Genomic DNA, 24,308 nt, shown 5'->3' with positions numbered 1-24,308 from the left:
AACAGTATACACTGACACACTAAAACTGGTCACACACAGTCCCCACACACAACTCTGGTCAAACAGTGCACACACCCTCTAAGCTGCGAGAAAAGTCTATCTGATGCTAAGACTGACCTTTGACTGAAGTTCCGTGATCTTAGTTTTGTTCCAAATGGCACCCTATTCCCTATATAGTGAACTACGTTTGACCAGGGCCCATAGGGATCTCGTGAAACGTAATGCACTATATAGGGAATAGGGTGCCATTTGAGATGCAGGCCTTTTACTGTTACTATAAACTGCTGTAAAAAGTTTTCTGTGCAAGATGGAAATATTCTTGGAAACATTTAGAGCTTTTCCAACATAAATAACTTTTGCAGCTGTCCAAAGCTGTGCGGAATGGACATAGGAAGAGGAACATTTTGAAGACATGCTGAGAAAGGGAGTTTTGTGTTTGAATAAGTGAAATCCAAGCCTTCTATGTCTCAATAAATCTCTTTTATTTCTCTAAGTGCACTCAGACAGCTCTTAAGCAAAAGGCTCTCCCTTGACCACTTTGCTCGGCCACATGAGAACGCCTATTGTGCCACTTATTGTGCCGCCTATTTCAGTACCGTTTTTCAACCAATTAGGAGTGAAAATATGTCTTATTTACCAAACTAAATGGATATTAGAAGGCTACATGTTTGTTAGGAACAAACACTTCATGATATGTGCCCGGTGTATTTCAAAAGAGAGGGAAACAGAAATCTGTTGTGGAGCTTGTGTGTGCTGAGGGCTTTCACATTCCCCCTGAGAGTAGCTAGTAGATGTACCAGTGTATGGTTCAATTACAGATTTAATAAATCATGCTTTTCAGCCCTCTGCTTCTCGGTACACATCTGGGTACATTGACCACAGCTCTGGACGCTTCGTTCTGCGACATTCCACAACCCACAAAAATTTGCTGTGACTTTCCTGATTCTCTGTTGACTCCATCCTGCTGCTCTGGTCACATGCCCTAACAGCATGGAAGGAAACACAGGTTATGTCACAAATGGCACCCTATTCCCCATGTAGTGCAATACTTTTGACCAGTACCCATGTGTTCAAAAGTAGTGCACTGTTTCGGGAACAGTGTTCTATTTGGGATGCACCATGGGCCCTAGCAGCACTGAGACGGAGCTGATGGAGACCTACACACATGCAGCCTCCCTCCTCCCTCCCTCCAATCCCCAGGTGCAACAATGACATTATTCAGTGTGTGAGACATCCTATGAAATGGCCTGCTTCTCTGAGACTAGCAGTCCCCATAAGTGCTAGAAAACTACTGCATGAGATGAAACTCCAAATTGAATAGGTTGCTACTGCACCAGGAGCTTAACCTAAGATTCCAGCTCTTGGAAAGAGATCAAGTCAAACTTATTAGTATGCATACAAAACATTTGAAATCTTTACATTGCAAGTATAATACACAAACATGTCTGGGTTCATTTAATAAACATGTATTTTATGTATTAATTTACCCATTATTTAAGTAGGAAAGACCCTTGAGTACCTTTTGACATTCAACTAGGAAAGAATTTTGAAAACGTATTTTGCAAGGCCGATCTGATCAATTAAACATATTAGTTATTTAGGTTGAAAATAAGATTGTTTCCTAAATGACTAGATCCCAGAGTGACCAGCCAGACCTTAGTGATGCTTACTGTGATGTTTTGTGATATGGTCGTTACATCATATCTCAATGCGACACTTCACTCACCTCCTCAGGACAGAGCTCATGAGTGCAGCTCATGAAGTGGGTACAGAGCAGAGGGAAGGAGATGGAGTGACGAGACTGGGAGGGCAGCTCCAAACACTGCTGGAACATCTTCTCAAACGCACGACTGTAAAAGCTATCAGAGGCGAGAGAGAGAGAGAGGAAAGGAAAGAGAGAGAACAAAGGAGAGAGAGAGAAAGGAAAGATATTAGAAGAGAGAGAGAGTAAATAGGGAAGAAAGAAAGGGAGAGAGGAAAGAGCATGAGCTGCCAACTTCATCATATATCTCTGGTCCAATAATACCTAATCTGTCCAACCATCTCATCTCCTGTCCTGACCTGTCTACACCAAACATAACAAAGAAAAATAACATAACAAAACCCCTAACAGACAGTTAGTTACCATGGGGTTTTATAGGATGAGTGATGGCTCTATAGCCTATTACCTTTTACTATGTTTTCCTTGAAAACTATTTTTAACTGGATCCAATCTATTTGTATTGATGTTATGCATTTTCCTGTGTTGCAGTTTTTACTTTTGTATGTATATTTGATGTGTTTTTCTTAGTATTTTACTGCTTCAATTAAACTACCCAGCAATAATTCTTCATGTTTTTCTGAATTGGAGTCCCAAATGTAGAGCCCCTACCAGAAGATGGAGAGACTATATGACCTATTAGTTTTTACTATGTTTTAAATGTCTGTGTAACTGAACTGAACATGGAGGTAAATGTAAATGTAGACCCTAAAAGAATAAGCCCTGTGGAAAACGTATTGTCCAGGGAGTGTACTTGTACATCAAGCTGCCTCAAGCTATGGAAACATGAGATATATGCTCCTGCCCTCTGGGCTGTTCTGGTTCGTTTATTTACCAGAATATGGAGAGGTCAGATGTCTCCACCAGCATCTCCACCAGGGAATCCACCATCTTGGTGTGGAATATAATGGTATTCATCATCTTGCCCAACTCACGGTGGTCTGCGATGCCCAGAGAAGCCTTGGACACACTGGTATAGGCCTAACCAAGGGGGAAACAAGGCATTATTGGTATAGGCCTTACCAGGAGAACACTTTCTTTGGAGACACTATTAAGGTCAGCCCAGGGGAAAACAAAACGTATTAACCCTTAATAGTTCATCATTCTTTACTCATGTATGCCATGTTGTTTCCAGCTGAAGTGGCTTTATATCTACAGGACCAGTCCAAAGTTTGGACATACCTACTCATTGAATGTTTTTTCTTTATTTTTACTATTTTCTACATTGTAGAATAATAGTGAAGACATCAAAACTATGAAATAACACATATGGAATCATGTAGTAACCAAAAAAGGGTTAAACAAATAAAATATATATTTTATATTTGAGATTCTTCAAATTAGTCACCCTTTGCCTTGATGACAGCTTTGCACACTCCTGGTATTTTCTCAACCAGCTTCATGAGGTAGTCATTGTTTGTATCATGTAGTTTCAGGTTTTTGGACAAATCATATTCCTATTAGTAGCATTCCTTTCTCTCTTTCCCCAAAATTCCCCCTTTCTTAAGAATCAAATAAAAACATGATCCGATTTAAATTTGGAAGTCAGTGGGAGTCTGGAAGGAAAAGTGTGGTTGGATGAGTTACCATGTCATTAACATCTAAGGAAAGATTTCTGGGAAGATGTCTGCGTTAACTTGATACTTGATACTACTGACAATGGCCAAACAATACAATTTCCTCCCAAAGCAAGACAGTATGCAAAACAGATACTCTGCAGAGTTCAAGACATTGCTTTCTTTGATCGTGGAGATCGTAAAAAGGAAAATGGCCACAGTTCTGAAGCCCTGAAGCAGCGATGCCATCAGTTATTTTTTTGGAGACCAAAACTACATCCCAAATGGCACCCTATTCATAGTGCACTACTTTTGACCAGAGCCCTATGTAGTGAATAGGGTGCCATTTGGGGTGCCATTTGGGACACACACCAAGGGCAGTGAAACAGCTGTGTTACCAGGGCACAACGAGTCCTTAAAGAATCCAAGTCCAAAAATAAAGCGTGAAATCCATCAAATAAAAACACACACACTTTTTGGAAAGAAGTGATTTCGAGCTACACAAGTGTGAGAAAATGCAGCGAGAGCGTTGACTCGAACATGTTCCGCTGGTTCTCAACATCTCTAAAATGCCTGCCAAATAAAAGAACGTTTGATGCCAACCTGGTACCACAACCACATAAAGACATTTAGCAGGTGCTAAACTCACACAACCACCTGTGGTTCAAATGTCTGAGAAAGGACAATAAATAGAAAAAGTAGGCAAGAGGAAAACTTAAGAGTAAGAGTATTGATATTCAAGGCCTATTTTGAAACTTTAAAGTGCTGTTGCATGGTTGTCACAATGCCATAATCAGAACAGAAATAGAAAACAGCACTGTGGAGAAAGGAGACATGAAGAAAGACAGACGAGAGAGAAAAATAAGGGTTAGGGTTTATCTTCTCTTCCCTCCATCCAGTCCAACTGTGTCTCAACCATTGTTTGCTAGTTGGAGTTAGATGACATGCAAGACTTTGTTTAGATTAATATCACTAACATGACATCACTGTGGTAATGGCAGTTTGTATTTCTCATCCAACACGTTCACTTAATGGATCACACAAACAGCAAGTTTCCAAAGTAAAACTATGAACGATTTTTTTCTTCTTGAAAATAATGAAAAGTACTTAACAGAAAGGACATTGATATGGCTTATGACAAAGTCTGTCTGCCAGAGTGCTGAAATGGCTCACATGGCATGTGGGTTATGGAAGGAGAAGAGAGTACCTTTAGAAGAAGAGTGTTCTTGTGGAACACAGACTTAGGTTCTGATCCAAACATTAATCTTTCAGGACTAAGAACTCCATCTTGATATTCACTGTCATATTCTTACTTACAACCAGCTGTTTTTAGGGATGACAGCAGCACCTGAATATGTAGGCCTATATTGTATATATAGCTAGCTGTTCATACATTTGTCAGCTGTTCTTGTACAATATGTTTAAATACTTCCTGAATTGTCTTTGTCCCTGGCAAACAATGAACCAAAGATGCATAGTGAATAAACCAACGTCCTGCTTCTTGGTATCTGAGCAGTTCTGTTTTTTCTATCTTAGTGTACAGCACGAGAGGCTGTCTGTGAAGGGTGTAGAGCAGCCAGTAGAAAAACCATGAGACTTGAGAAAATAGTTGTTCAGCTGTGTTGGGAAAACAGTTCCCATTCCACACATGGAAGCTTTTCTCTTTTCCCCCTGCCTTCCCTGGCCTAATTTACCGACTAAACTGAGAAACTTTTCCAAGTTGAAGCATTTCTTGCCGAGGCCCTGAGCTGAGATCAGACAACATCTCAGAGGGAACTGATTGGGATGGCCATGGCATAGCCTCTGTTCCAAATGGCACCCTACTCCCAATGAAGTGCACTACTTTTGACCAGGGCCCATAGACCTAGCCCATAGGGCCCTGGTCAAACGTATTGAACTATACAGGGAATAGGGTGCCATTTGGGACGCATCATGAAAATCCATCTGAGTGGAGGGCTGGGCCAATCAGACAACGGTGGAACAAAGAGTCGACCAACGGATCAGGGAGAGTGATGTGGGTCCCTGGCAGCAGGGGTGGTTGTGATGATCTCAGCAAAGTACTGAGGAGCCAAGCATGGTTGAGAGAGCAAGACAGAAAGAGAGTGAGCGAGACAGGGATAGATGGGTTAAGGGATGGGTTAATAGGTGAGCAATGATTCTTAAGCAAACACAGCTTCAAAGAATAATATTTATTGTCATTAATTCCAAATAGTTTTTAAGAAATGTAATGGGGCCCAGAATCTATCCTCCTATATCCATAATACAGTATCTCTGAAATGCATGACATTGTATTTTTCATAACTTCAAATAACACGCACATGAATTAAAAAATAAAAATATTTCTTTATGATGGTTAGACATTTGTCACTAATGACAGACAGAGCGTACTCCTCCTCCTTTCAGTATTTCAGGCCATATCTTCTCCATTACTAGTCTGTTAAATTCATTCATGTGTGGGTTATGTGGTTGACATAGAGCTGGTGGAAGAGAGCACAAGAGTGCTCTTGTGGAACAGACAGGTTTAGGTTCTGATCCTCACATGAAGAACTCCACCTCGATAAATAAGGACTACTCAGTGACATTCATACAACCACACTACTTGGCAGTATGCAGCACCTGAATATGTAGGCCTATACTGTATATATAGCTAGCTGTTCATACATTTGTCAGCGGTTCTTGTACAGGCTGTTTAAATACTTCCTGAATTTGCTTTGTCCCTGGAAAACACCGAACGCAAAGATGCATAGTGAATAAACCATCGCCCTGCTTCTTGTTATCTGAGCAGTTCTGTATTTGCTACCCTAGTGTACAGTACGAGAGGCTGTCTGTGAACGGTGTAGAGCAGCAGCCAGAGGGCCTGTATCACAAAGCATCAGAGTAAGAGTGCTGATCCAGGATCAGATCCCCCTCTTATTCATTACAATCTAAAATACAAAACTGATCCTATATCAGCACTCCTACTCTGAATACAAGATCTGAGCCTGTATTCACAAAGCAGCTCAGAGTAGGATTGCTGATATAGGATCATTTTTGCCTTTTAGATCATAATAAATAAGATCATATGAACAGATCCTAGATCCGCGCTCCTACTATGAGATGCTTTGTGGATAGGTGCTCAGGTCATTCTCTGATCTATAGATAGGCGACAGGAGTAGGGTAGCACGCTAAACACTGTTCCCTTATTACTGTCCCAGAGTGCTAATTATGGCTGATGAGATGGAGGGGAACCTGGTCTACTGTATCTACCGGAGGTTCCGTTCCCCTTCCCCAACACACACAATGGGCTATAGGACACGACAGCACAGCACAGCACAGCACAGCACAGCACAGCACAGCACAGCACAGCACAGCACAGCGGCCTATAGATAGGAAACAGGAGTAGGCTGACAGGAGTAGGGTAGCATGCTAAACACTGCCCCCTCATTACTGGCCCAGAGTGCTAATTATGGCTCATTATGACACACACAGTGCTAATTACAACACACACACCTAGCAGTGGCCTCAAAGCCCAGACATGGGTTCAAATAATATTTGAAATCCTTCCAAATACTTTAAGCCTTTGCTCTAGCCTGCCAGGATTGCCAGATGGGTTGGGTTTGACACTTTCCAGACTATTCTTTTGGTTCCATTGAGCTTGCCTGGTGCAATTGAACCAATAGAATAGTCTCAAAAGTGTCAAACCCAGTCCAGCATTGTGAAAGGATTCTGAATACTATTTGAACCCAGGTCTGCCTCACAGCCACAAAGCTAGTCTCATTTTCCTGATGGCGTCTTACCTGCAATCTGAACCAGTCCAGCCTCATGCCCCTGAAATCAAACACGTCCCCGTCTTCCACTGTAACACCGACAGAGACAATTCACTCAGATATGGGATCACCATGACACAGGAGGACACAGGAGGGAGGGGAGCGGGAGGAGAGGTGGAGAGCGGCTCAGGCTCCTACTCAGCCCACCATCTGCCCTCCCTCCTTTCATCTGTCCATCACTCAGCCATTACCAAAACAACACCTGTCTCCACAGACAAAGGCTTTTAGTGCTTAAGGCTAATATAGATAGATAAAAACAACTAAGCATGATTAATTAGACATTTTCTAAACTGGAATATTTACTGTACCGCAACAGAATACATTTAATTGTGTTAGGTCGGGTCAACATAAAAACAACTACGGTAAGCATTGGCCAATACAAGTAGAGGTTTTCTAAACTGGAACATATACAGCAAAAAGATGGAATTAACTCTCTTTTAGGTTGGATCAACAACATGGGTCTAAATGAGAAACTGTATATATTTATGTTATTTCTGTAATATGAGTGGCAGGCCGTGTTAGGTTGAATACCTTGTTTGACGCTGAGGGACGTCATGGTATTGACGAAGGAGGACATGATGATGGACTCATCCTCAGGACAGACGGACAGATTCTAGAGGAGAGCAGAGGAAAGCCTCAGACACTGTTTACAGTAGAATGCTGTGAGGGGATCAACTGAGCAAATACAAGAGAGTTTTACATTGCATCTCAGAGAGCGAGATGTGGCCAAGCAAAGAATAACATCAACAAAATACTTGGTCTCCATCTAGTGGTCAGCTCTGCTTTTTTCCCTTCAAAATATCAACCTGCATATGGGTCTTACCATAAATAAATGGGCCAATGTGTGACATCAGGGTCAACATCTCTAAATGCTTTGATATACAGTGGGGAGAACAAGTATTTGATACACTGCCAATTTTGCAGGTTTTCCTACTTACAAAGCATGTAGAGGTCTGTAATGTTTTATCATAGGTACACTTCAACTGTGAGAGATGGAATCGAAAACAAAAATCCAGAAAATCACATTGTATGATTTTTAAATAATTCATTTGCATTTTATTGCATGACATAAGTATTTGATCACCTACCAACCAGTAAGAATTCTGGCTCTCATAGACCTGTTAGTTTTTCTTTAAGAAGTCATCCTGTTCTCCACTCATTACCTGTATTAACTGCACCTGTTTGAACTCGTTACCTGTATAAAAGACACCTGTCCACACACTCAATCAAACAAACAGACTCCAACCTCTCCACAATGGCCAAGACCAGAGATCTGTGTAAGAACATTAGGGATAAAATTGTAGACCTGCACAAGGCTGGGATGGGCTACAGGACAATAGGCAAGCAGCTTGGTGAGAAGGCAACAACTGTTGGCGCAATTATTCGAAAATGGAAGAAGTTCAAGATGATGGTCAATCACCCTCAGAAAAAAATAAACAGCATGTCTATATGTTTTAATAGGTGATATAATAATTTAATACAATAGTATAATACAATGGGTTTTGTCAACAAAATCATTGACAATAATAACCAATAATGAAATCATTATAATCAGTAAACTCTTCAAGCCTTGTGTGTGTGTGAGTCTGTGTCTGAAAACTAGCCGTCAAATTCTTGCTTCCTCTGTCCTTATTTCCTCCCATCCTTGCCTCTCCTTGAAAGTGCATTGTAGCCTGAGGGGAGGAACCTTCACTCCTCTCCCCAAATGTGCTTTAAGAGGGAGGTGAGGAATGGGGGAAACATTTGCATTTCCTTGATCCCTGGCCGAGGAGTAGGGTTGTTCTGAGTGTTCTGACCTAACAACATCAGTCAAGCACCAATGCTAACTGGCTAACATTGGCTAGCTTGCTAGCTACTTCCAGGCACAAATGAGAGAACAGCTCACTCTGACCATTTTACACGCCATAGCAGAGCTGGTTAGGCTTATTTTATGTTTTCCAGAGCGTTGGTGACTGCGACTGTGCAGCTGGCAAAACATGTATTATACTTTTTTCCTAACGTTTACTGACACCGGCCATATTCAACGGGTGTTGAGCGCTCATAAATTCATCAGTTATTCTGCGCTCTGGCACACTCAGACGAGAGTGCTCTAAAATCTACCTGCTAAATCTATCGATAGGTGTCGCAGTGACATCATAAACATTATATTTAAATAGTAACTTGCATAGTGGAGTCTTTTGTTTAGGCATGTAGCTAGCAAGTTAAACAATGAACCATAATACCAACTCATATTATGAGTGAATCTGGAGGTAGCTAATCAACCAGGTTCAATGTTAGCTAGCTAATATTAGACTATAACTAGCGATGCAAATGGCTCTGAGATACAAATATTACTACACGTAACGTTACAGTTGACATTAAAATTACTTTGACAAAGTTAAAAACATGTAATATCTGAAAATGTAGCTAGCTAGACTCTCTTACATGGATGGCCATCACTCGCACAGAGAGGCTGCTGCAGACTACACAGACTTGAGATCATTGGCCACTTTAATAAATGGAACACTAGTCACTTTAATAATCTATTATTAAATAATAATCTATAATCTATAATCTATTATTAGTCTATTATTTTTTGTGTGTTTTTATTTTTTTTATTTTACCCCCCTTTTCTCCCCAATTTCGTGGTATCCAATTGTTTTTTTAGTAGCTACTATCTTGTCTCATCGCTACAACTCCCGTACGGGCTCGGGAGAGACGAAGGTTGAATGAGTCCTCCGATACACAACCAACCAAGCCGCACTGCTTCTTAACACAGCGCGCATCCAACCCGGAAGCCAGCTGCAACAATGTGTCGGAGGAAACACAGTGCACCTGGCAACCTTGGTTAGCGCGCACTGCGCACTACTTAGATTTCTGTGTATTGGGTATATGTTGTGAAATTGTTAGATATTACTTGTTAGATATTGCTGCACTGTCAGAACTAGAAGCACAAGCATTTCGCTACACCCGCAATAACATCTGCTAAACGCGTGTATGTGACCAATACAATTTGATTTGGATGCTTCTCCCTCTCTGTCACGGATGCCATGCTAGCCCTTAGATTGAAGATGTAATGTTTTATACAACAGCCTTCTGTGTATTCTCTTTTCGACTCCATCTGCATATTTGCAATCAAATGCCAGGATTTCCTCCATCTCCTTAGCTATCATACTCTAATTCCACTGATTTCAAAACTAGGTCCTCCAGAAAGTGGAGAGTTAGAAAGGATTACCTACACATACTGACCAGCTCATACTATAGACAGAAGCACAATACATGGCAGACCAATCCGAACTCATCTCTCGGCATTATCTCAGCCAATCATGGCTATTGTGAAGGTTGCTCACTTTTTCGTGGCTAAACCAACTAGGCTGGTAATTTAACCATTTTATTTGTATTTACAGATGGCATACAAGTTTGTTATTAAGGCACATGAAAGTTCACGTTCCAGAAGGCATTCCTGCCAAATAAACGCATTTAGATTAAAAAAAAGGTTTATGTTCAAATGGCTCCTGTGAAGTAGCGACACATGACATACACCTAGTTTCCTGAAACGAGTCACATTTGTGGAGATCTGAGAGGGATTGTTTGATGGGTGGTGACATGGTGAGACCTCCACCGTACCCTCTGAAAGGCTTGGTGAAATTTTGGCAATATTGCTTACATCTGTTCAAATCCTCTCAGATCTCAACAAGTGTCTAGGGGTAGGAGCTAGGGATTGCTTCTGGACAGGGCCCCACAATCCTTGAGGTGTGTGGTGGATCTACAGCATGGATTTGCACAGGTGTAAGCTGGACACACCCACGGCACCCTATCAGGCTGATCAGACAACTCTGTGTAGCTGAAGACCTGCTGTAAACAGTTTGCATGTCTACTATTCACATTATTGCTTCATTCCAGCTAGTTAGATGTGCAACCACTGACTAACTATAGCTAGGGGAATATCTCTAGTCTATCAATATATACTGTTGTTTTGGCTGTATGGCATCATTTAATAAGATAACCAATGGTTAATAAGGTAGCTAGGATATATCAGTCTGCTAACCATTTACAGTAACAGCAGTTCATTAATAAGTCAATACACATTAAATCTTATGCAGAAATTGAGAAATCTTACTTAATCTTGGCACTGTGGCACGGTATGTGCAGCTATTAATCGATGAATTAATAAATAATTATTTCATAGAATGGAGTTAGAAGGGTGAACTCCTACTTTGAAAGGACAGGAAATGTTGGCTTTGCACTTAACCAATGACAGGCAATCAACAGTTAACCCCACCCACATGTGAAAATCAAAATATGAAGGGTTAGGGTTAGGGCTTGGTTTTAAACGCAAAAACAAAAAACACATTTTTATTTTTTTCTATTTCTATAAAAAAAAAAGAATAAATACGCCGTTTTCACCCTCCTGATTGCTCCATTTGAACTCGGAAATCAAAAAACGTACACGGACAGTAATCTTACCTCAGGAATTGAACTACAACCACAACATTTCGCTACACCCCGCGATAACATCTGTCACATATGTATATGTGACCAATACAATTTGATTTGATCTTGCCAATATTGTCCACGGATAATTATCTTGACCGCCGTAACAACAGACACCAAAATGTTCTGTCAATTCTCCAGATGAACATTAATTCCCGCACTTTGGCTGTTGTTCAATCGTCTGCAGTATCACACACGATCTTTATCACTTGACTATCATTCAGAAAACCCTTTCCTGAATCAGCTGATGTTGTGTGATAAATTCCCCACGTAACTAAACAGCTACACATAAAAAATGCACATCAAACAAATATTTTGCCAAATTATTGAAGAACCCCGTTAATGCCTGGATATAGCCCTTAGCCATGGTATATTGGCCATATATCACAAACCCCCGAGGTTACATTATTGCTATTATAAACTGTTTACCTATGTAATTAGAGCAGTAAAAATAACTGTTTTGTCATACCCGTGGTATATGGTCTGATATACCATGGCTGTCAGCCAATCAGCATTCAGGGCTCGAACCACCCAGTTTATAATATATAATAAATACTAGGATATTATGAAACAAAGGGATAACATTGACTAAATATACAAAATTGCACCCTATTCCCTACATTAGGTAAACTATTTTTGACCGGAGCTCTAGGAACCATTGTCAAAAGTATTGCAATATACGGAATAGGGTGCCATTTGGGAGGCAAACCAATGTTCGCTCCAGAGAGCAGTCTCACCTGTACTAGCTCGTTGAGCACCACGGCGTCAAAGCCAGACAGGTACTGGACGTAGTATCTCTGCATGACAGGACCATACTTCCTCACGTGGGCCCTCAGTTCCTCCATGTAAAAGATCAGCTCTGCAATGTGCCTGAGGACATAGAATAGCAAGAGTTATCTAAAAGAACAGAATAGACCTACACTTCATTAGTATGCTCAATACTCCTTCACACCATGGCATTCCTTAAAGGGTCATTTTACTCAAAAATGTTCTTTACTTTCTCTGCTTTTGATATTGTCCCACAAAACGGTGCATGTCAACATTCAAGTTAAGACACATCACTTTCAGTCTCCTAATGGCCAAAATCAAGCAAGAACAAAAGTGCCATGAAGAAACATTTTGACACAGACTTTTCAAGGAGGTAAACACAGTGCCACAACATTTCATGAGGGGTAAAGGGAAATCCCATAGTTACAAGTTGAATCAGTAGGATGTGTCTTACTTGTCAATAAAGTCATCTGTGCTCTTCTTCTGGATGTTGTCTGCATGTCGTAGCAGCCAAATGATCTCATCCCGAGCGAATGACAGAGCCATGAACACAAACAGGGCCTACGAAGAGGACAGGAGTCAAGTTATATAGTTACTTTCATCCATCAATTAGTCACGTCTTTCAGGATTTGAATCCTAATCCTCTGATCACTTTACAGTTAGTCCAACTAGCACAATCATGTTAACAAAACTAGAGTGCAGATAGTGCTAGTCCAACTCAACAAAAAAAAAGACTAGAAAATAAATAAATATTTTATATTGTCACATACACAGGATAGGTGCAGTGAAATGTGTTGTTTTACAGGGTCAGCCATAGTAGTACCATGGCCCTCGAGCAAATTAGGATTAAGGGCACATTGACCGATTTTTTACCTTGTCGGCTCAGGTATTCAAACCAACAACCTTTCGGTTACTGGCCCAACGCGCTAACCACTAGGCTACATGCTGCCCACTAGTGTTATTATGATGTAACATTATCGTGTTAAGATAAGTAGACAACTGTGGTGTATGTCATGAGCTACAATTTTTCTTCTAGCTTTCAAATAGGCACATTCTTCTCTTCTCCTCTTCCCTGCAACTCTTACTGGGTCCTTACTGTACTAGAGAAAGTAGTGTACTATGTTTTTTGTCAATATACTTTGTAAAATATTGGTTAATAAACAACTCTAAGTGGGGGCCTATAAAATCTGTTTTAAAAAAATATTAAAATTCAGTTATATATTTTCCCAAATTATGTTTCCTCAGTTGTATTTTTTCTGGTTTTTATATATATATATATATATTTCCACTCTCGAAATTACAATTGTTCATAGAGAACAACAAAATTGGATGTTCTGAGTCCATGGCAACGCTCAACTCATATCTGAATAAAACATTTTTGTGCATCTGGCCATTTAATTGTGAATCTATCGAGTGAGGAGTGCAGTCTAGCGATGGTTCTGCAAAGTTTTTATCCCAGGATCCCGGGATAATGTTAATGTTGCATTGATTAGATAGTACCTGGGAGATGTGATGTCTGATACTTGTGAGATGTGTTTATGACAGTTTGCGGTGGAACGTGAAAATTGTATCTATTTTCAGAGTTGTTTGGCGTGCTACTCAATAGGTGGACCTGTTGGAGACCCCTGGTCTAATGTAACATTATCATAACTAGAGAGCAGTAGTGTGGTATCTTAGGGCCCAGTAATCTAGATTGTGTTAGTCCAACTCCATTACCATATTAACACAACTAGAGCAGTATTGCAGTGTTGTTTGTGTAACACACGGGATATAAACTCAGGTCTCCCACTGGAGCAACCAACGTCTTAGACCGTTAGACCAAGACACTGGATTTGAAGCTCGCAGGCGGGGCTATGAGCAACCCCCTCTCTATGGGGGTGCCACAGGGTTCAATTCTCGGGCCGACTCTTTTCTCTGTATATATCAATGATGTTGCTCTTGCTGCGGGCGATTCCCTGATCCACCTCTACGCAGACGACACCATTCTGTATACTTCCGGCCCGTCCTTGGACACTGTGCTATCTAACCTCCAAACGAGCTTCAACGCCATACAACACTCCTTCCGTGGCCTCCAACTGCTCTTAAACGCTAGTAAAACCAAATGCATGCTTTTCAACCGTTCGCTGCCTGCACCCGCATGCCCGACTAGCATCACCACCCTGGATGGTTCCGACCTAGAATATGTGGACATCTATAAGTACCTAGGTGTCTGGCTAGACTGTAAACTCTCCTTCCAGACTCATATCAAACATCTCCAATCTAAAATCAAATCTAGAGTCGGCTTTCTATTCCGCAACAAAGCCTCCTTCACTCACGCCGCCAAACTTACCCTAGTAAAACTGACTATCTTACCGATCCTCGACTTCGGCGATGTCATCTACAAAATAGCTTCCAACACTCTACTCAGCAAACTGGATGCAGTTTATAACAGTGCCATCCGTTTTGTTACTAAAGCACCGTATACCACCCACCACTGCGACCTGCATGCTCTAGTCGGCTGGCCCTCGCTACATATTCGTCGCCAGACCCACTGGCTCCAGGTCATCTACAAGTCCATGCTAGGTAAAGCTCCGCCTTATCTCAGTTCACTGGTCACGATGGCAACACCCACCCATAGCACGCGCTCCAGCAGTTGTATCTCACTGAACATCCCTAAAGCCAACACCTCATTTGGCCACCTTTCGTTCCAGTTCTCTGCTGCCTGTGACTGGAACGAATTGCAAAAATCGCTGAAGTTGGAGACTTTTATCTCCCTCACCAATTTCAAACATCTGCTATCTGAGCAGCTAACCGATCGCTGCAGCTGTACATAGTCTATCGGTAAATAGCCCACCCAATTTTACCTACCTCATCCCCATACTCTTTTTATTTATTTACTTTTCTGCTCTTTTGCACACCAATATCTCTACCTGTACATGACCATCTGATCATTTATCACTCCAGTGTTAATCTGCAAAATTGTAATTATTCGCCTACCTCCTCATGCCTTTTGCACACAATGTATATAGACTCTCTTTTTTTTCTACTGTGTTATTGACTTTACTCCATGTGTAACTCTGTGTTGTCTGTTCACACTGCTATGCTTTATCTTGGCCAGGTCGCAGTTGCAAATGAGAACTTGTTCTCAACTAGCCTACCTGGTTAAATAAAGGTTAAATAAAATAAATTAAATAAAACCCTGCCTGACTTGTGTCCGCTACATTAGTCTTATGTAACATTATCATGTTAACACAACTAGAGAGCAGTCGCGCAGCAGGGTAGGTGAAGAGCCGTCATTAAGTGGCAACACTCCTAGCAGGAGTCACACATACAAATCTTCCCACTTGAGACTGGGGTTCAATCCCTGTGTCCACCCTTCCCACTGTTTCTCCCACCTGCCGTACCCCCATCTGATTTCCATACTGTCTAAATACAAAAAGTGTAAAAATACCAAAATAGAGCACTAGTGCAGTACCTTAGGCCCCAGTAACCCTGGCTGGTCAGATAGGACTGTGGCCAGCTCCTTCAGGGCAGATCTCAGGAACTTGCGTCTTTCTCTGTGCATCAAACCTCTGTAACAAAACAAAAACCAATTGGCAACAATTTCATAATGAGAGGATACTGTGACAAATACCATTTAAAACCTCTTGGTGCAATAAGATGCATTTATGAGGCACTTACGCATGTGACAGAGCTTGTTCTTTGCACTCTTTGATGTCATTCACACGCTTGTTGTAGCTATGAAATGAAAAGGGAGAATAGTTAACATACTTACTCACACACACACTTAACAGCTGTCTGGGAATATGCTCAAACTGTACCCATTGAGCATGCTTTTCAGTCCAGGATTAGGCTTAATCTAGCTTCAGGAAACTAGCTCAGAAAGTTAGTGTCCCTCACCCGCGGATGTTGATGAACAGGTCCTCAGCAGCCTTATGGATGTGGAACACCTCGTCTCTGAAGAGACAGAGGCAGGTGCTGCTCTGAAGAGCCAGCTTCCACAGGCTCAGAGCTGCCTGATCACTGTTCAGGACCCCGTGACATAAAATGAAGCCAACTGACAATCAAAAGTTAGAGTCAGGTAGAAAGTTAGAGGCACAGAAATATGATTTTGAACAGTATTTGTGCAGAATGAGAATATTTCAACTGATTTATATTTTTTAAAGTGTTGTATGACTTCACAAGCCTGTACCTGAACAATGAATTACAATTAAAAACGATCACGCTCCCCCTTCCCTCCAATGGTATAAACCTATTAAATCAATTAGATCAGACTCCACTCTATGCACACATCCAGGCTGCATCACATCCGGCCGTGATTGGTAGTCCCATAGGGCGGCGCACAATTGGCCCAGCGTCTTTCGGGTTTGGCCGGGGTAGGCCGTCATTGTAAATAAGAATTTGTTCTTAACTGACCTGCCTAGTTAAATAAAGGTTAAATAAAAACAAACACTTACAAACTATCCACTTCTCCATGGCGTCCAGGGACAAGTATTCACAGGGCATCTAGAACAAATCAGAATCATAGGTAAATGCACATGCCTGTGAGCAGAAAATGGTGTGATTTGAAAGATGTAGCACTAGCAACACCATAGTAATAGGTTAAACTCCTGCGGGGATCACATTACTGTACACACCCACTGTACTGTACACATCCCTTTGTATCAAAACTAAGTGGAATATGCTATATATTGGGTTCTCACTGTGTCTGACTGGGCTGGGTTGAGCATGGTGCTGGGTGCACTGATGAGACTGAGTAGCTGTGCGTTCCTCCACTGGTCAGCAGACAGGTTTCTCCTGGGGTACACCATCTGGAGGGAGAGCAGGGCGTCTGACAACGACTACAGGGGAGGGAGGAGAGAGAGATATATTGGTTTATGACAGTTAATAATAACTTTCATGAACAAGCATTAATCAACTATTTATACATTTATAAAACTGTATAAGCAATATATGCATACAAGTGTAACCGAAAGTTATATTATAAATTGTAACCAAAATATGTATTTTCATTGTCAGTGCTCAGGAAAAGAACATAAAATGTTGAGAAACAGGTGACACTTTATATTCACCTTCCCATGGGGAACAAACTCCTCCATCATCTTTTTCAGCGGGTTCTCGTAGTCAACAATCATCTGTCCCAGCCTCGGGTACTCTCGATCACTAAATAAAAAAATAAATACAAATAAAGATGTTGTTGACATTGGTAGTTCTCAGGTGTATCTAAACTAGGTCTAAACTAGGTCTGTAACTACCATACAATGTTTTAAGAATGCATTTTTATATTACTGCGTGATTTTAATATACGGCCACTGTCAATTGGTATAACAGTACGTTAACAATGTGTTAAAGTATGATCTTAATATTATTTTACAGGGATGGTGCAAATGCAGATCGAACATTTCAGAGATGAGCCAGAGAAAGGACATAGACAGGAAGAGACACCACCCTACATACCTTGATCCATGTGTCATTTCATGGGCGTAGTTGTAGAGGCCAATGATAGCTTTCCTCTCTTCAATCCGAGACAATAGCATCATTAGGTTAGTGTAGGTCACTACTAAGTCAAGGTAGTTCTTGGTCAGGTCAAAGTTTACAGTCTGTAAAAAAAGAGATATGGGAACAAAAATAGAATCTACATCCAAACTATTAAATCTGAACCTAAAAACATTTCAATCTACAATGCCTTCAGAAAGTATTCACACACCTTTACTTTTTCCACATTTTGTTGTGTTACACCTGAATTAAAAATGGATTAACTGTAGATATTTTTGTCACTGGCCTACACACAATAGCCCATAATGTCAAAGGGGAATTATGTTTTTAGAAATGTTTGAGTCAATAAGATTTCAACCTCTTTGTTATGGCAAGCCTAAAGTTCAGGAGTAAAAAATGTGCTTTAAAAAAGTTGCATAATAAGTTGCATGGACTCTGTGTGCAATTATAGTGTTTAACATGACTACCTCATCTCTGTGCCCTACACATTCAATTATCTGTAAAGTCCCTCAGTCGAGCAGTGAATTTCAAACACAGATTCAACCAGAAAGACCAGGTAGGTTTTCCAATGCCTCGCAAAGAAGGGCACCTATTGGTTGATGGGTAAAAATAAAAAAAGCAGACATTGAATATCCCTTAGAGCATGGTGAAGCTATTAATTACACTTTGTATGGTGTATTAATACACCCAGTCACTATAATGATGCAGGCATCCTTCCTAACTCAGTTGCCAGAGAGGAAGGAAACCGCTCAGGGATTTCACCACAAGGCCAATGGTGGCTTTAAAACTGTTCCAGAGTTTAATGGCTATGATAGGAAAAAAAACTGAGAATGGGTCAACAACATTATAGTTACTCCACAATACTAAGCTAATTGACAGAGTGAAAAGAAAGATTCCTCTACAGAATACAAATATTCCAAAACATGCATCCTGTTTGCAAAAAGGCACTAAAGTATTACTGACAGAATTTGGCAAAGCAATTCACTTTTTGTCCAGAACACAAACTGTTATGTTTGGGGCAAATCCAAAATAACACATTACTGAGTTCCACTCTACATATTTTCAAGCATTGTGTTGGCTGCATGATGTTATGGGTATGCTTGTAATCGTTAAGAACTGGGGAGTTTTTCAGGATAAAAAATAAACGGAATGGAGCTAAGCACAGGCAAAATCCCAGAGAAAAACCTGGTTCAGTTTGCTTTCCATCAGACACTGGGAGATTAATTCACCTTTCAGCAGGACAATAACCTAAAATACAAGGCCAAATCTACACTGAGTTGCTTACCAAGAAAACAGTGAATGTTCGTGAGTGGATGAGTTACAGTTTTGACTTAAATCTACTTGAAAATCTATATCAAGACCTGAAAATAGTTGTCTAGCAATGATCAGCAATCAATTTGACAGAGCTTGAAGAATTTTGAAAAGAATAATGGGCAAATGTTGCACAATCCAAGTGTGGAAAGCTCTTAAGAGACTTACACAGAAAGACAAAGATGTAATCACGGCCAAAGATGCTTCTACAAAGTATTGACTTAGGGGTGTGAATACTTAAATTAGATATTTTTGTATTTCATTTTCAATACATTTGCTAAAATTTCAAAAAACATGTTGTTTTCCCTTTGTCATTATGGGGTATTGTGTGTAGATTGGTGAGAATTATACTCAATTTTGAATCCAGGCTGTAACACAATAACATGTGGAATAGGTCAAGGGGTATGAATACTTTCTGAAGGCAAGAGTTCAGGTGGGCCTCCGCTTAAGCAAACAAAGGAAAGAAGGGGTGCTAAACAACAGAGACAAAAATAATGAAAATGGCTTACCAAGAAAAACTTCCAAAAGGACTAATTCTACTTTCTGAAGGCAGTGTATGAAATATAATCTTTGAGAAAACATTTGAGAAAGCATCCTGTTATGCTATGTACAGATCAATGTGCCTTTTAACTTACAATATCAAAGAAGACTTGGCAAGCATCGATAGTGTTCAGTAGCTCACAGACATGGTCCTGGAAGGAGAGAAAGATATTAGACGGATGTACATTTCACAGTATAGTAACTTGATGATAAGTAACTATTATTTGTGATGGATTATCATTATACATGTACAATCAGGGTTGAGGAGTAACGTAACTGTAATCTGTAACGTTACCAGCTAAAATATTCTAATCAGATTACAGATACTTTTGAAAAACTAGATGATTACTTCTGAGGATTACTTTTAAATTGAGAAAGAATGTTTGCTCAATGACATTCAAATCAGCATTGAAAAAAGGCAAGTTTGTTCCACCTGAGTGAGTCTGACCATAAATCAGAGACCACTATGATGACACACCAAATGTGTAGTTGGATCGCGGGAAAAGAGCAGGAATGGGCTTTTGTAGGCTACAGTCCAACACGTCTTCCAATGGTGCGACTGCTGTCGGCATCCAAAGATGATCCAAATTGAATAAACGCTTGGAGGTAAGGATGACAGCAGTGGTGTAGTCTATGGCGATACGGATATCACTTATTATTGATATCTACATTGATGTGAATCACACTGCTGCTCTCTCATTTAGCTATTTGCGCCTTACGAATTGTGGTTGTTGTGGATCGCTGTTCACATTTCTAATTTTAATAATAATGGTTGAATTCAACAAGTTCAAGCTGCCTATAAATCATTGTTTTTGAAACCAGTGGCTTTTATTGCTCAATCTAATTCATGCTGCTAACAAACAAACAAAATCCATAGGTCTAATGGACACATGCTAAAACTCACACACTTTTGATAGACTTAAAAGGGGCAATCTGTAGTTGCTACATCCATTTTTGGACGTATAAATATACATCTATACATCCATTGATTCTTGAAGAATATAACTTATAAATGCCTCATGAGTTTAGTTCAACTGTCACACTACATGAGAACCCAAAATGTAAACAAACACTGTATAGTCTCATAACATGGTTAAAACAATTTTGATATCATGGATGATCAGTCCTTGCATCCATAGCTATGTCTATTAATCTGAGAGTGGTTTATTTCTCCAGGCCCATCCCTCAGCTTTTCACCAAAACAGAGATAGGGAGACCGTTTTGCTATAGTTTCCTCTGTGGATTTGCCCTTTAAACATTCCATGAGCGTAGCATTTATTTTTCAACTCGAATCAATGAGCCCAATCAGTCCTCCATGACAACAAAAATCATAAACAACAGTGTAGGGCTGGCCAATAAGTCCTTAGTTGTGGGGTTATGCTCAGGTAAAACAATTTGGCTAATCTATACTTCCATATTTCCAGGTCCTATTCTTGAAGATCAAGTGATATAACATTTATTGGAATGACTGGAATTCTGATAGACTTTGGTTTTTAATGTTAAGATATAAGATACTCTTTTTTCACTACATTGAATGATGCTTAGTTGCACATACCTTAAATTCCATCACATCTACGAATGTGAAGTAATACAACGCTAAATTCTTAAGGATTTCAGACTTCTCTTTTTGTAGTTGTGCAAGCTGTTGCTGTAGAAGTAAAGAAAAACATGGTTGTAAACTGAAACATTTTGTTTTTATATTCAAGTTCAACTTTACAGGACACACAAAGCTTAATGGTATGGATAATGAATGATGAGCACAGTAAAATAGGCTGATGGAATCTGGTAGTATGGTGGTAACATCTTATACTTCATCATGAATTTGTTCCCATTGCCATCTGTGCTTGGTAGTGCATGTTTTCTCTGGATAGTGTAAGTGGTCTCAATCTGTTAACATCCCTTGATATCCTGAGAAATACTACCAAGGATATCACACAACGGGTCAGGGTGACATTTTGACAACTCAAAAACGTAGCGCTCTAAGCAAAAAACAACTTTATTATTCCAAAATACTAATGTTGCGCTTGATAACATCTCTGCATTTTAGCACTGTCACAATGGGGCCTTTATTTAGCCAATGATAGCCTCTCACAAACCAAATGTGAAGTCATGTTGGCTGGATTGTTATCTTTGGTGTGCATCCCAATTGGCACCCTATTCATATTCCCTATTCCTTATGTAGAGTGCTTCTTTTGACCAGGGCCAATAGGGCTCTGGTTAAAAGTACTGCACTATATTGAGAATAGGGTGCCATTTGTTAGACAGCCCTGGTCTCTTTCCCTACAACATAAATGTTACTTATTCTACTTTTCAAACAAAAACCTAACAAAATTTTACCTAACAGTTAACTGTTACCTAGCAGTATAGAAAAACTTGAACGATCTTGAGGTGTGAAAGATGATAAAAACATGAATCATTAGCAATATTACTTAAACAAGAATCTACTACATAGAAAATAAGAGAACATGCAAAACATAGAAAAAAGTCATAGGCTGCGGATCTGACTTTAATGGACCCTTCTTCCCGACAGCTAAAAGTCCTAAGCTTCTGCGCATGTGCGGGATTCTCTACTTTACACTCAGTCTCTGCTCTACTCGTAGACAACCTCCTTTCACATGTCTACTGTCAATTATGAATGATAATTCATTCAAGTTTTACCGGTGAAACATCCACGCAGCATCTGAATACCAATGCAAGTTATGCACTTAGATCTTCTTGAGGTATAGCGTTGTTTAGAAGCAGAACAGTGTTGTGTTGTTTTGAATTACAGTGCATTCGGAAAGTATTCCTACTCCTTGACTTTTTTTCCACAATGTGTTAAGTTACAGCTTAATTCGAAAATTGATTAAATTACTTTTCTCCCTACACACAATACCCCATAATGACAAAGCGAAATTAGGTTAAGAAATGTTTGCAAATGTATTGCAAAAAACAGAAATAACTTATAAGAAATACCTTATTTAAAAAAGTATTCAGACCCTTTGCTATGCGACTCGAAATTGAGCTCAGGTGTATCCTGTTTCCATCCTTGAGATGTTTCTACAACTTGATTGGAGTCCCCCTGTGGTAAATTCAATTGATTGGACATGATTTGGAAAGGCACACACCTGACTATATACAGACCTGGCCAAAAGTTTTGAGAATGACACAAATATTAATTTTCACAAAGTCTGCTGCCTCAGTTTGTATGATGGCAATTTGCATATACTCCAGAATGTTATGAAGAGTGATCAGATGAATTGCAATTAATTGCAAAGTCCCTTTTTGCCATGCAAATGAACTGAATCCCCCAAAAACATTTCCACTGTATTTCAGCCCTGCCACAAAAGGACCAGCTGACATCATGTCAGTGAATCTCTCGTTAACACAGGTGTGAGTGTTGACGAGGACAAGGCTGGAGATCACTCTGTCATGCTGATTGAGTTCGAATAACAGACTGGAAGCTTCAAAAGGAGGGTGGCGCTTGGAATCATTGTTCTTCCTCTGTCAACCACGGTTACCTGCAAGGAAACATGTGCCATCATCATTGCTTTGCACAAAAAGGGCTTCACAGGCAAGGATATTGCTGCCAGTAAGATTGTACCTAAATCAACCATTTATCGGATCATCAAGAACTTCAAGGAGAGCGGTTCAATTGTTGTGAAGAAGGCTTCAGGGCGCCCAAGAAAGTCCAGCAAGCACCAGGACCGTCTTCTAAAGTTGATTCAGCTGCGGGATTGGGGTACCACCCGTACAGAGCTTGCTCAGGAATGGCAGCAGGCAGGTGTGAGTGCATCTACACGCACAGTAAGGCGAAGACTTTTGGAGGATGACCGGGTGTCAAGAAGGGCAGCAAAGATGCCACTTCTCTCCAGGAAAAACATCAGGGACAGACTGATATTCTGCAAAAGGTACAGGGATTGGACTGCTGAGGACTGGGGTAAAGTAATTTTCTCTGATGAATCCCCTTTCCGATTGTTTGGGGCATCCGGAAAAAAGCTTGTCCGGAGAAGACAATGTGAGCGCTACCATCAGTCCTGTGTCATGCAATTTGCAAACATTTCTTAACCGGTTTTCGCTTTGTCATTATGGGGTATTGTGTGTAGGTTGATGAGGGAGAAAAGTAATTTAATCAATTTTCAAATTAAGCTGTAACTTAACAAAAGCATCCTGAGACCATTCATGTGTGGGGTTGCTTCTCAGCCAAGGGAGTGGGCTCACTCACAATTTTGCCTAAGAACACAGCCATGAATAAAGAATGGTACCAACACATCCTCCGAGAGCAACTTCTCCCAACCATCCAGGAACAGTTTGGTGACAAACAATGCCTTTTCCGAACAATGCCAAACTGAGCAATCGGGGGAGAAGGGCATCGGTCAGCGAGGTGACCAAAAACCCGATGGTCACTCTGACAGAGCTCTAGAGTTCTTCTGTGGAAGGACAACCATCTCTGCAGACGGAAGCCACTCCTCAGTAAAAGGCACATGACAGCCCAATTTGGCAGCATTTCAAACTCATAAAAAGACACCCTCGTCCACTTAGCCTCGCCTTATGCCCTTGGGGGACTCCCCGTCACCATCTTGGACATCGGTCCAAATGATTAGCCAAACAAGGGGAGTTTGCAACGTAAGCCCCTCAGCC

General features: G+C 40.5%; 1 protein-coding gene across 16 annotated transcripts in view; it reads right to left on the bottom strand.

Moving 5' to 3' along the window:
• The window catches only part of LOC110520324 (nck-associated protein 1), a 58,991-nt gene that overhangs the window by 21,422 nt on the left and 13,261 nt on the right, over positions 1-24,308 (bottom strand). For 4 of the 16 annotated variants that reach the window (XM_036974832.2, XM_090230090.1, XM_036974831.2 and 1 more), the window contains 15 exons: positions 21,244-21,336; positions 19,784-19,840; positions 17,799-17,941; positions 17,414-17,504; positions 17,045-17,182; positions 16,799-16,847; positions 16,242-16,398; positions 16,023-16,079; positions 15,817-15,913; positions 12,817-12,923; positions 12,332-12,464; positions 7,653-7,734; positions 7,092-7,150; positions 2,595-2,740; positions 1,727-1,859 (listed from right to left, as the gene is read on the bottom strand). In XM_036974832.2, coding sequence (XP_036830727.1) covers positions 1,727-1,859; positions 2,595-2,740; positions 7,092-7,150; positions 7,653-7,734; positions 12,332-12,464; positions 12,817-12,923; positions 15,817-15,913; positions 16,023-16,079; positions 16,242-16,398; positions 16,799-16,847; positions 17,045-17,182; positions 17,414-17,504; positions 17,799-17,941; positions 19,784-19,840; positions 21,244-21,336 — 1,542 coding nt within the window. Of the gene's footprint in view, positions 1-1,726; positions 1,860-2,594; positions 2,741-7,091; positions 7,161-7,652; positions 7,735-12,331; positions 12,465-12,816; positions 12,924-15,816; positions 15,914-16,022; positions 16,080-16,241; positions 16,399-16,798; positions 16,848-17,044; positions 17,183-17,413; positions 17,505-17,798; positions 17,942-19,783; positions 19,841-21,243; positions 21,337-24,308 lie in introns of all 16 variants that reach the window. The other 12 variants (XM_036974833.2, XM_090230091.1, XM_090230089.1 and 9 more) reach the window with 5 other exon arrangements.

Source organism: Oncorhynchus mykiss, chromosome 3 (genome assembly GCF_057628025.1).
Source record: "Oncorhynchus mykiss isolate SJ-2025 chromosome 3, ASM5762802v1, whole genome shotgun sequence".
In the NCBI taxonomy this organism is placed as follows: domain Eukaryota; kingdom Metazoa; phylum Chordata; class Actinopteri; order Salmoniformes; family Salmonidae; genus Oncorhynchus; species Oncorhynchus mykiss.
Note: the sequence above shows the minus strand (reverse complement) of the source record. Positions and strands in the feature narration are given on the sequence as shown.